This window comes from Oncorhynchus clarkii, chromosome 12 (genome assembly GCF_045791955.1).
Source record: "Oncorhynchus clarkii lewisi isolate Uvic-CL-2024 chromosome 12, UVic_Ocla_1.0, whole genome shotgun sequence".
Classification (NCBI taxonomy): domain Eukaryota; kingdom Metazoa; phylum Chordata; class Actinopteri; order Salmoniformes; family Salmonidae; genus Oncorhynchus; species Oncorhynchus clarkii.
The window spans coordinates 75,299,958-75,312,494 of NC_092158.1; the positions used below are offsets into that span (position 1 = coordinate 75,299,958).

General features: G+C 44.1%; 1 protein-coding gene and 1 pseudogene across 1 annotated transcript; both read right to left on the reverse strand.

Annotated features, from left to right (window-relative positions):
- Positions 1 to 235: 235 nt before the first annotated feature.
- On the reverse strand, positions 236 to 3,339 carry LOC139421297 (glucose-6-phosphatase catalytic subunit 1-like; annotated as a pseudogene).
- Positions 3,340 to 7,867: 4,528 nt separating this feature from the next.
- On the reverse strand, positions 7,868 to 11,322 carry LOC139421294 (primary amine oxidase, liver isozyme-like). The gene is made up of 4 exons (XM_071172032.1): positions 9,619 to 11,322; positions 9,129 to 9,414; positions 8,887 to 9,019; positions 7,868 to 8,762 (listed from the first exon to the last, which is right to left on the reverse strand). Exons 1-4 carry the CDS (start codon positions 11,174 to 11,176, stop codon positions 8,448 to 8,450), a joined length of 2,292 nt encoding a protein of 763 aa, XP_071028133.1. The 5' UTR covers positions 11,177 to 11,322; the 3' UTR covers positions 7,868 to 8,447.
- Between the last annotated feature and the right edge of the window lie 1,215 nt (positions 11,323 to 12,537).

The following is a 12,537-nucleotide window of genomic DNA, read 5'->3' on the forward strand; positions in this document are numbered from 1 at the left end:
GCTCGGAGCTTAAGAATTTCACTGTACACTGCAACTACATCTGTGCATGTGACAAAAGAGGGGGGGGGGGGGGGGAAGTCATATTAAACATCCACCTCATGGAGCAACAAGGGTCCACTGACCGACCTTCTAGTCCTTTCAACTGGGGTGAACATTCCTGCCTTTCCTATGACAGTCCGCCTCTGTCTGTCCCTTCAGGGCATTTCTCACAGAATTACAATAAGTTCGAATTAGTTCAAAACTGGTGTTTCTTTCCGTTCCGTCCCGCTGCCTCGGCCACGCAGTAGGGCACTATGCCCACAGTGGCCAGGGGCACAGTGGCACTCTTACAGAAGGACAGCAGGTAGAACAGAGCCCTGGTGTGGGCTGGTGGCCTGAATGAGTCCAGTAGGTGGAGCAGCAGCAGTGTGGCGCCCACGCATGCCAGCCTATATGTGGCACCACCGCCTACTCTCCGGGCCTCGGCGTAGAGGGGCGAGTGCAAGCCTAAGCCCAGGCCTAACAGAGTGCCGGTGTTGCGCAGGAGGCTGGCGAAGGGTGTAGTGTCTATGTGGACCCATTGGGGCCGCTGGCACCAGCGCTGGGCCTTGTCCAGGGTCCAGAGCAGGTTCACCCCCAGGCCCCTGAGGACCAGGTAAAAGCCCACAGCGAAGGAGCGCAGGGAGAGGGTGGTGTAGACGTAGCGCCTCAGGCTAGCCCTGTAGATCCACTGGACCCGGTCAAAGGTCAAATGGGAAAACACCTAACACCTAACAAAGGCGCCAGGCACCTACTACCATACCTTGTTCAAAGACACCTAAATATTTTGTCTTGCCCATTTACCCTCTGAATGGGACACACACAATCCATGTCTCAATTGTATCAAGGCTTAAAAATCCTTCTTTAACCTGTCTCCTCCTCTTCATCTACACTGATTGAAGTGCATTTAACAAGTGACATCAGTAAGGGATCATAGCTTTCACCTGGTGAGTCTAAGTCATGTAAAGAGCAGGTGTTCTGAATGTTTTGTACACTCGGTGTATATCTGAAAGGTTTGTATTTGTAGATACTCTTCCTGGGGTCCAGTAAAATTAAGGCAGTTGTACAATTTTAAAAACATCACAATACATTTCACAACAGATTTTACAATGCATTAAGTGTGTGCCCTCAGTGTGCTCCCAGGCCACTACTCTACTAGCACATATCTACAACACAAAATCTATGTCTGTGTGTGTGTGTATAGTGCGTATGTTATCATGTGTGTATGCATAAACAACATCTATGGCATAAACTACATTTATGGCAGAAGTTACACCAAGCCAATCAGTGTTCAAAGCAGGGCTATTACCATATTGCTTATCCAGAATTGAAAAAAGGGCAGACATGGTAGGGTTTGATTTAGAATTCAGTATAAGAGTTGGGGCTCTCCACTGACCTGTGACGACCCCAGCAACAACCTGGTGAGGGAAGTGGGCAGCGATGAAAACCCTGGAGAGACAGACACACACCTGCACACACCAGAAGACAGCCCACAGGATCCCGCGGACACACCTGACACACACACACACGCAGGGAAGGACACACAGTCAACTACTTTGCAGAGTTGGATCATTCAATCTAGAGAATTGTGTCTAGCAGATAAACTCTGATAAACAACATAGAATTGGTCCTCTTACCAGTTCTTGATGTGACCCCCATGTTCCTTGAGGAGGATGGCGAGGAGTAATGAGATCATAGCGTAGTAAACCCCTGCAGCACTCATGGCATGACCCGACGGACTTCCTGTGAGAGGAGAACTGCTGTCAAGTACAGTTTTGCTTGAAAGAAATTTGCCAACTGAATGGAATCGAACTGCACTCTATACTCTTCTGTAAACTGGTCATCTCTGTATATCCGTCACAAAACCCACTGGTTTATGCTTATTTATTAAACCCTCTTAGGCCTCACTCCTCCCTATCTGAGATATCCACTGCAGCCCTCATCCTCCACATACAACACCCAGTCTGCCAGTCACATTCTGTTAAAGTATCCCTAAAGAAGCACACATCCCTGGGTCGCTTGTCTTTTCAGTTCACTGCAGCTAGCGACTGGAACAAGCTGCAACAAACACTCAAACTGGACAGTTTTATCTCAATCTCTTAATTCAAAGACTCAATCATGGACATTCTTACTGACAGTTGTGGCTGCTTTGTGTGATGTATTGTTGTCTCTACCTTCTTGCCCTTTGTGCTGTTGCCTGTGCCCAATAATGTTTGTACCCTGTTTTGTGCTGCTACCAGGTTGTGTTGCTTTCATGCTATGTTGTTGTCTTAGGTCTCTGTATGTAGTGTTGTGTTTTCTCTCTTGTCATGATGTGTGTTTTGTCCTATATTTGCATTTCATTTATTTGTATTTCTAATCCCCGTCCCCGCAGGTGGTCTTTTGCCTTTTGGTAGGCCATCATTGTAAATAAGAATTTGTTCTTAACTGACTTGCCTAGTTAAATGAAGGTTAAATAAAAAATATAAAAAATAATGAAATTTAATTCATTTGAGTTGAAAATACTGCACGGATTCTCCAGAAGGGAAAGTGGTTCTGCCACCAGCAACAGACAAACAGACTCACCTGGACTAGTCTCACAGGTCATAGGGAACTGCCCAATTTGTGGCGCTGATGAGTTGCCATAGTAAGGAGTCTCTTGAACCCACCAATAGGGACGCTCGCCAAACAGGATCCTGTGTAGACATGAGAGAGTAATATATCATGTATCACATATTGAATCCTCCTCTGTCTGGCAACATACGCACTGGAGGGATCATCTGCTAGATCGTTCTCATAGCATAGTTAAAACATTCAGAACCTGCAGTATTTTCATCCTGGAAATATACATATTATATTGTTATTCTTTATCTTAGCATCTGAGCACTGTGATTAGTATTGGTAGTCACCTACCATTTGAAGATAAGGTTGAGCCAGTCTCCCACCACAGCCACCCAGACCAGCTTGATCCCCACTGATTCCCGCAGGTGGAAACACACAGGGAAGAAGACAAAGAAGGTGTTCCGCAGGTCAGCTGCCATGGAAACAAACAGGAACCAGCTCTGAGTGTCCCTGTAGTGAGTCTGGAGGTATCGTGTGGTGCTAACCCCATAGGCGTGGACGGTGTCCATGGCTGCTCTCTAGTTCACTGTATCTGACAGTCACACTAACGTTAAGAACAGTCTTCGACAACTAGTCTATAGCTGCTGCTGTGTCTGATATCCTACGTCAGAAGAGCAGAGGTGTCTGCTGAGATGCCCGCTGGCAGTACCATAGTTCTGTGTGTATTGTCTGATAAAGTCAAGAGGTAGTGGTGTGAGGTCTCTGTGCAGCCCTTGTAGTGTGTGCTGCTTGTCTGTCCAGTGCACGCCTGTCACAGCTGCTATCCCTTTTATACCCTGTGTGAACACCTGGTCACTCCACCACGCCTGATCTTTGAACTGGAGAGAGTGAGGAGGGAAAATAACTGGACAAACATTACATCATGACCGACTGCACTGCAGCCAGCTGGTCAGTGCATCACCATGGGGACTACCTGTGGTGTGGTATCGCTGGAAGACCCCCCCCCCCCACACACACACACACACACACACACACACACATGCATGCACGTACACACACACCAGTGGCGGCTGGTGGGAGGTGCTATAGGAGGATGGGCTCATTGTAATGGCTGGAACGGAATCAATGGAACGGTATCAAACATATGGAAACCACATGCTTGACGCCTTTCCATTAATTCCATTCCAGCCATTACAATGAGCCCGTCCTGCTATTGCTCCTCCCACCAGCCTCCACTGAGAGACATATGCATGCACACATACTCATCACCACCGTCACGTCATGCATCCAGTTATCGCTCCCTGCCCTGTTGAGAGCTCAGAGTGAGTAGATGCCAGATGAAGTAAATGTGAAGTGTTGTTTTTCCCCCGCCGCCTGATTGCCCTCTTATGGGGCTAGTGGAGTTGAACAATAACAAGCGTATGGGTTCAATATGAATCGCTGACAGATTTCTCCTTTCAAGAGTTCAGTATCCCTCAATGTCTAATTGGTCCATCATTCTTATTTCATTCAATGACTGCTTTAAACTACATGTACTCTCTAAGGGTTCCAAAAGGGTTCTTTGGCTGTCCCAATAGGAGAACCCTTTTTGGTTCCATGTAGAACCCTCTGTGGAAAGGGTCCTACTTGGAACCCAAAAGTGTTCTACCTGGAACCAAGAATTGTTCTTCAAAGTGTTATCCTATGGGGACAGCCGAAGAACCCTTTTAGGTTCTAGATAGCTCTTTTTTTCTAAGTGTGTGTATGGTTAACCATGTTAAGAAAAAATGCATTTTTCAGGACATACTACTTAGCATGAGTTGCTGAAAGCCAAAGGAGGGAAAAAAAGAGGACAACATGGAAAAACCCACACTGTACAGGCACGTCGAGCTAGTGATGGAAAAGAGTGTAGCCTCGTTTAGTGAGGCATGGAGGGGAGGGAAGGAGGGAAGAGGAGGGGAGGAGGAGAGGGTCTGTGTTTACTTCTAGCTGAGTGTTCCCAGCCACCACCCTCCAACCAGCACAAGTTTCCAAGGTGATATGTTTTCTGGCCAAGGCCGACTGACAGACATTAGGCCTGTTCCTTGCCTGCTGCTGCTATTGTTTGCTCCACAAACCATAATCTTCCCCAGGGAGCTAAAAATAACACTAGCATGGTCCCACTGTGCAGCCCACCACACGTACACACACATCCTACAATTCCCATTTCATGTCCGTCCCCCCACCCCTCCAACTGCACTAATGGAGCGGATGGCTTTCCCTTGAGAAACACGTTCAGGGAGGGGGAGACAAGTGAACGTGTGTGTGGGGTGGGGAGGGGGGAAACCAGGTGAGAGATGCATGATCTAAGTGTGTTTTGTTGAACTCTTCCCTGATGGTAGAATAGGATATATTTTTGCGAGATTTATTCATGTAACCTTTGTAAATCCATTACAAAGCTATTGATATTTTCTAGCCAGCTAAGGGACTGCTACTGGTGTGAGATTGAAACTCAAGGAGGCCATTAACTGTGGTTGATCTCTGCTATACAACATGTCACTGTGAAGATGTTTACTCAGTCAAGAGCATATGTCTACACAAATACTTGTGTGAATAACAAGGCAATTGTCTTAATTGCGCCATATTGATTACCAGAGTGCTTTAACCAGGTTTAATAAACAGAGTTAAAACAGAGGTTAACCCGGGCACTCCATCGCCAATAATACCCTTGCCATAGACCACATCACCAACATCACTGCCCTGCACACCAAGGTAGCATCTGTCCCAGTAGACTGTCCTGATAAACTAGAGAAAAACACACAGTTGTCCAAATATTGAATGTTCAGCCGATGGTTGTCTGCTTTGTATGGAGATCAGGCTTCTGAGCTGTGGCTGTTTGGGACTGTGAGTTATGACCTAACCAGGTCTATTAGTTAATGATTACAGACATCCCCAACACATTCATCACAAGTGTGAGGATGCATGATGTATTAGAGAGGAAACCTGTGCAGGACACCATGCGTTCATTACATTGTCTAGTGTTGCGGTTGTTCACCATGTTACAATAGGAGGAAAATGGTCTACTGGAGACTTTAGCACCAGGGAATCACAAGGCTCAGACTTTTGCGGAAATAATGCATTCATGTCAATGGGAGATTTTTGTGAAAGTTATCCTTGCAGATCACATGGTAGGATTCTTCCCTGAGTTTCTGGACTCTGTCAGCATCCTCTTTCATCAGTTGGAGAGGCTTACCTTTGAGAAAGTTCCAAAGGGTAGTCAAATACTGGGGTCTCACCATGCATAGGCCTAGATTTCATTAAATTGATGGTTTATTTTAATAGGGATGGGTACAAGCACATTGAAATATTGAATAAACAATCATCTGATGCGTTGCATCAGCTAGATTAGCGTATTAAAATAGCATCACTGTGTTTACACAATACAATTTAGCCATAAAGTTGAGGTCTTGTTTATAAAGTCATCTGGTCTGTTCAGCATTTATACATCTGTTATAGAAGTTGTTGTTGAAAGAGAAACTAGACTAATTAAGGACTACAGGCTCAAAGGAAGTGTTGCACTATACTATCATGAACCTCAACTTATAGGCAACTTTCCGTCTATTGCCCTTGAGAATAGGCAGATGAAGCCATAGCGTGTGACACCCATGTTGCTATCGATGTCTCGCCAGGCAGTCTGCCAAGAGAATCCAAATGATAAACAGTCTTGTTATGACAGTAAGGTTCTTTCTAGAAACTTCCAACATACTTTCCCAAGTCAGTTCAGACTCCTCACAGTATGCACTGAACCAAGAGACCCTGACATTAAGTATTTTATGCTAGATTTTCTTGTTGCCATAAACAAAAACATTTCCCATGGTTGAAGTTACCTAATAGTTGTGCATGGGTCTTTTATTATGAAATTAAAATCAAACTCAAGTGAAATCAGGTAAATTGCTAAAGATGTGTGATTTTATCTGGCCAGCAGTTGATCTAATGTTTTATAGAAATATGTTATCTTTCTATGTAGGCTATAGGCTATCCTGTGTATATTCCTCTATTCAAGTCTTCTTACTGCTTAGTCTAAGTCTAGTAATCTTGGCGTAGACTTTTAAACTCCAAGAGACTGAAGAGACTGACAACCAGTCTTTGGTCTACCTCTGAGGTCAGTGTGTGGGGGTTCTTACCAGTAACTGGAGCAGTCTACTGGTCATGACTCATGACCGTTATATGGTTAGTGGAGCAGGAAGATCACAGGGCGAGGACATTGGGGTGATGATCACTAGGCAGCTAAGAGTTTGAATCCAGTGGCAAATGTCTCTGACATCAACACAGATGCAGTTATCTCCTCTTTATTTATCAGGGGGGGTTGCTGTGTCAGGAGTCAAGTTAGGAATTTGACAAATTAAGTTCTTTGCTTTGTTCTTTGAGTGTTTTTTTTTGTTGTGCTAATCTTTCTTGTTTTAACCAAGCTAGCCTGCAGGCATTAATTAGAATGGAGAACAAACCAAAGTTTCCTTAGTGTCTGACTGAAATCATGTGAACCTAGATGTGGTAATCTCCATAGGAACGTTTTCTCTGACACCACTCACTCCAGTGTTTATTCAATGTATCCATTCCCCTCACATTCTAACACTTTAACATCTGGTCTGTATCTGAATGTCTACACAGTGAGTGGAATTTATTGAAAGTGGAAGGTCAAATTAAAATAGATGTTTTGCAACACAAGTGGGAGCAGACATATGTGTGTGTGTGTATATATGTATATGTATGATGAGTAGCCTACACAGCTTTAAGAGGCACTTAGCAGCAGAGCAGAAATCAATTTTTCCAAAATGTGGACAAAGTTGTGCGTAAGAGGCCTGTTAGCTGCATGGACATTCCTTCAAATATTTACGATGGCCAGGGAGAGGTCATTTTCAGGTCACCTTTTGTAAGGATTGGAGGCTGCGCCAAGATATGTTACAAAATCTGTGGGTTGTCCAAGAGGGAAAATTACAAACTCTCAGTGGCCTTAAAAATGCCAAAATCTTGTGCAACAGACCCTATTGTGCTGTGCTGTTATTCAGGCTGTATCACAACCGGCCGTGATTGTCCCATAGGGCGGCGCAGTTGGCCCAGCGTCGTCCGGGTTTGGCCGGTGTAGGCCGTCATTGTAAATAATAATTTGTTTTTAACTGACCTGCCGAGTTAAATAAAGTTTTTTTTATTTTAAAAAGGTATTACAACAAGAACTTCCGTTCCCATGAAGTGAGGAGGGGTGGGGAGTTCATTTACCCACTTTGATCTGGTCTCTGCAGACACCATGGGGAGTAGAAAGACTGTAAAAAACAGGAAACAGCTGAGGTCCAGCCCATTTTAAACAAATATTTTTATTTGGAGAGACAACTAGACAGATTATTTCTTATGTGTAAAGTAAAAACATAAACAATCAACGGAGAGTTACAGCTTCCTCCTCATACAGAGAGTGGTCAGACGAAAGTGAATTAAAAAGCCTCAGTGCAGTGATAAAGTATGCAAATTAGCAGATATAAACCTATACTGTATTGAGTTGAATATATACAGTGAGTGTACCATTTAGAGGGTGAATGGGCAAGACAAAAGATTTAAGTGCCTTTGAACAGGGTATGATAGTAGGTGCCAGGCACACAGGTTTGAGTGTGTCAAGAATGGCAACGCTGCTGGGTTTTTCCACTCTCAACAGTTTCCCGTGTGTATCAAGAATGGTCCACCACCCAAAAGACATCCAGCCAACTTGACACAACTGGAAGCATTGGAGTCAATTTGGGCCAGCATCCCTGTGAAACTATTTTGACAACTTGTAGAGTCCATGCCAAATTAGAAATCCAATATTGTTTCTTAATTATTTCAAATGTTGTCTTGGGCAAGATTCACGTTTTTATAAGTCTTTTAGTGTTTAGTGCAGAGCACACTCAGGATTGGGACTGGGGTCTTTTTTTTCTTCTCTCTTCAAACTTCATGGTCCCTTCAAACCCATTGTAGGTGAAGGGTTCAATGATTGGGGTGCATGAGTCTTCAGTCAAGCAGGCCATCTTGTTATTTTCACAGTTTCCCTCTGACCCTGGACTGATGTACACCCCGTCTGGAGAGTGAATAGACGGGTCCTCATCAAAGTAGTTATGTGGTCTCAGGATCACTCCGCCTCCATTTCCAACGGTAACTGTGTTGGGGATGTCCTCAGCATGAGGAATGTGGAGGAAGCCGGTGGTTACCCAGGCAACCAGGTCCTAGACAAAAAAAGCACTAATTTGGTGACTACCAAACCTTCATTTATCAATGACCTGAAAATGTGCAAATCTCAAGAGTGGCAAAATATATGTAAGGACAATGGCCATTAGATCAAAAACACACCTGGTTCTCAATGCTCTCGTCATCCTCAATGTACTTGCTGAAGTCCACTGCTGGTGTCCACATGTTGTTCTGACTGTACAGGCTACTGCTGGTCTGCTCAGAGTCTTTGTGCTTAGTGATGGCCACTTTATACCTGTAATAAAATAACAAAAGTTGGTCAAACTGCTTTGCCTTTGGTCTACCTGTAACCTGTGTTTTAGGAAGTAGGACATTCCTTAGGAGGAGAGGGGAGGGAGACTCACCTAGCCCAAGACATGGACTTCTCCTCTGGCTCTGTCTCTGGAAGGCTGTCACCGGTGAAGCTGACCACCTGGAGGCGGTAGGAGCGTTGGTGGCCCCAGCGGTTGGTGCGGTTGCTGGCGATGTGAAGGTAGCGTGGTGTCTTGGTGTCGTAGCGGAGAGCAGCCTCCTTCTCAGTCTTTAGCTGGGCCTCCACCAGCTGAGGAACCATGGCATAGCGCTCCGGCATCCAGGGTAAAGAAACATTCATAAACTTCATGTCCTTGGTCTGGAATACATTCTCAACCCCTGTGGTACAAAATCCCAATTCAAAATTCTAATTATTGGATCATGTTATAATCCTATCATTGAAATTAAAGATAACTCACAGACACGTCCAGCACCAATGTAACCAACTGGGGTTAAAAAGGTCTTCAGTGGCCACAAGACATTTATAACTGTGCTTGACCTTTCATCGGTTCATACTAGGTCAAATGTATTGTTCACACTTACCCAACACGTCCAGGTCAACTTTGAAGTTGATGAAATGAGTGTGGATGTTCCCAATAGTATTTTCTGCCACCTGGTGTCCGTATTTGAGATTGCCGTCAACATTGAAAGATGACGATATGTATCCAGTGGCATGCACTTTGGCCTCAACAGAGCCGCTCTGGTAAAAAATGAAGTCCCACAAGTAGTCATAGTTACCTATGGCCGTAATGGTCCTAAAAACTAAGGCACTGTTTACCATGCCTCCATAACTATTGCTGAAAAAGTCCGAGAAGTGTCTTCTGAGAGGACGGCCTGTATTGTGCTCAAAAATGCAAATTGAATTCCTGAATCTATGAGGTGCACTGACGTCAATGTATCGGAAAGTGTCGATGTAGGTTGCCGCGTACGGACAATCCACGCCTCGAACGAGCTCGTGCGCAAAGCGACCTATTCCGATACTAGAGTCCAAAAACTTAGTCAGAATCATGCCGGGTGTGATGGAGCCATAAACTGACATTGCCTCTTGAACACTAAGCTCATAAACTATCCTCTCCCCCTTGAAACGAATGTCAAAAACTCTCATACCGGTGAGGGAACTCAGACCAAACGCAAAACTCCATTCGAGATACATGACATGATTATTCTTGACACTGAAGCGTTTACCCTGCGCGTAAAACTGCTGAGGGCTTAAACCGGTGGGTTTACTTCTAGGTTTGAGTGATGCATAGTTCTGTACAGGTTTATACACAATTTTAGTCACTGTCCCGGCATCATATTGTTTTATAAGATCCTCCACACTGTCGAAGTACTGTCCGTTATAAAGTAATCTCTTCACACTCCAAAGAGACGCGTTGGTGCTTTCGTGGTTGATTAAAACTTCCAAACCTACAGGGTGGATGTACATCCCACTCAAATCACGAAAGAAAGATATCCATGTCTGTCTCTCTCCCGATTTGACACCCCGAGGCATGCCTTCGAAACCATTCAGGGTTTTCTCTTTACTGACATCAAAACTTTCTTTCACAATTTTGCCAAGTTTTGTAAATACCTCTTCATTAATAAACTTGAAAATAAGTGCATATTCACCAATGGTGACCGTACGCGCATTGATGGGCAACTCTTCTTTATACCTCTTAACCGTGACATCGCGGTGGTAAATCGGGTTGGGGAGAGGTCCCACCACATATTCTTTAATGTGCCCAAGGGTGCCATAGAAAACCACCGCAGTCGCCTCTCTCACCGGTTTGGGCTTATTGTTATCTAGGTAGCCAAGTGCATCCGCTTTCATTGGCAGCAAAAGATCAATTAAGAAGAGAAAATTCCCTGAAGGCTTTGTAAACGCATTGACAGAAATATTCAAGTCTTTCTGATTACTCATATAGTCGCGGACTTGGAGATATTCCTCGGCGGAAAGGTCAGCAAACATCGCGCTGCGTTCATTGTGTTTTCCCTTGAAAACATGATGCGGCTTCGAGGAGCATTTGGGCAGCCTACCTGAGTAAAGACATACGATGACAATATTCGCTATTACTGAGATCAGGCCAAAGAGTATCAATATCCATTTAACTAATGAAGTCATTCTCCAAACCACAATCTAAACATCCTGGGGTGTTCTGGATAGAGGAGGCGATTGCGAGGAGCATAACATAAGATTAGGCGCGCAAGTGAATTTGGGATGAGCCACACCCGTCCGTCCCTCCCCCGTGCAGCACCCTCAAGAAATTCAAAGTTCTCGTATACTTTGAATAAAGTTATGCAATTGCCGGGATTTAATCCAATAGTTTTTGGATAAAGGCCAACATTCCTCCTGTGTAAAGTATATTTTACGCACATATAGTATGCTCCCTGTGGAAAGGGTATTGCGTTCCTGTCAATTAAATACTAGTTCAATGGACTTGGTTATGTTGATATATTTTTTACAGATATTTTATTTGTACATGTAGGCCTAGATAGAAAATTAAATGTGTAACTATTTTTACACAAAATGTGGCGTGCAAGAGCATCGTCGTCTTGAAGTTGAAATACACTATAATGGTTATTTTAGTTGGGAAGCCTCTATAAACAAGGCATTACGCGCAGACAAAACAATTGATGGTTTTGTTGTTTTTCACTAGCCTGGGTCTCACTGCACTGTCGAAAAACACCTTTAATCTGGTTTGTCTGTTGTGGCCCGCCGTGTTTCCTGGACCCTGGTGGGAATAGTTTTCCGTTTCGGAACGCAGCCAACATTCTCTTCCCAACATTTGATGTAAGTGTAAAGCCACAAGTCTTGGCAGCCTTTCTGAAATTACTCAGTTTGAAGTAGGTTTATAGTGTATAGCGCTCCTCACTTTTTCTTTCTGAGGCAAGCCGTAAAAGGAGCTCTCTTATTCTAACCAACAAACACAGCTATAACTCTTAGTTGCTACATCCAATTTTGGATATAGGCATTAAAATAATGATATAGCCTCTACCCATTGATTCATGAGTAATAGGCTACGTTATAAATGCCTCATGCGCTAGTTCAACTGTAGACCTACCCCATCAGAAGCCAAAATATAAGCTTGTTTGACACCAATGTTTGTAAACAATGTAGGCCTAAATGTAAACGAACAATGCATACCCTCAAAACACGGCTAGCAGAGACAGTTTTGTATTAGCAACTGATAATTGTGAGCTTATATGGTATTAAAGTTAAGGGACATCACCCTGGGCGGGGTGAACCATAGTAGGGGATTAATAGGGCAAACACCATCTCCAGAACTGAGTGTGTTACTTGCAAATTACTGTAAATGTTTACTCCGGGTTGCAATCCTTATTAAACAAACTAACCTCCGATCAAATAAGTTTTCTGTGGTCTCTTGTATGAACATAGGGCAGAAATCCCTTACAACTGTTTGCATCTGAGTGATTGAAGCAGGGAGAACAGGGTTCCTGATGATCATCTTGGCCTTCCTACAT

Bases quoted from the DNA above. Each gene is read 5' to 3' on its own strand.
- LOC139421294 (XM_071172032.1), bottom strand. From the start codon at position 11,176: ATGACTTCATTAGTTAAATGGATATTGATACTCTTTGGCCTGATCTCA. The intron at 9,415-9,618 runs GTAAGTGTGAAC...TTTGTACCACAG, and splicing joins AGTTGACCTGGACGTGTTGG to GGGTTGAGAATGTATTCCAG. The intron at 8,763-8,886 runs GTGTGTTTTTGA...TTTTTTGTCTAG, and splicing joins ACGAGAGCATTGAGAACCAG to GACCTGGTTGCCTGGGTAAC.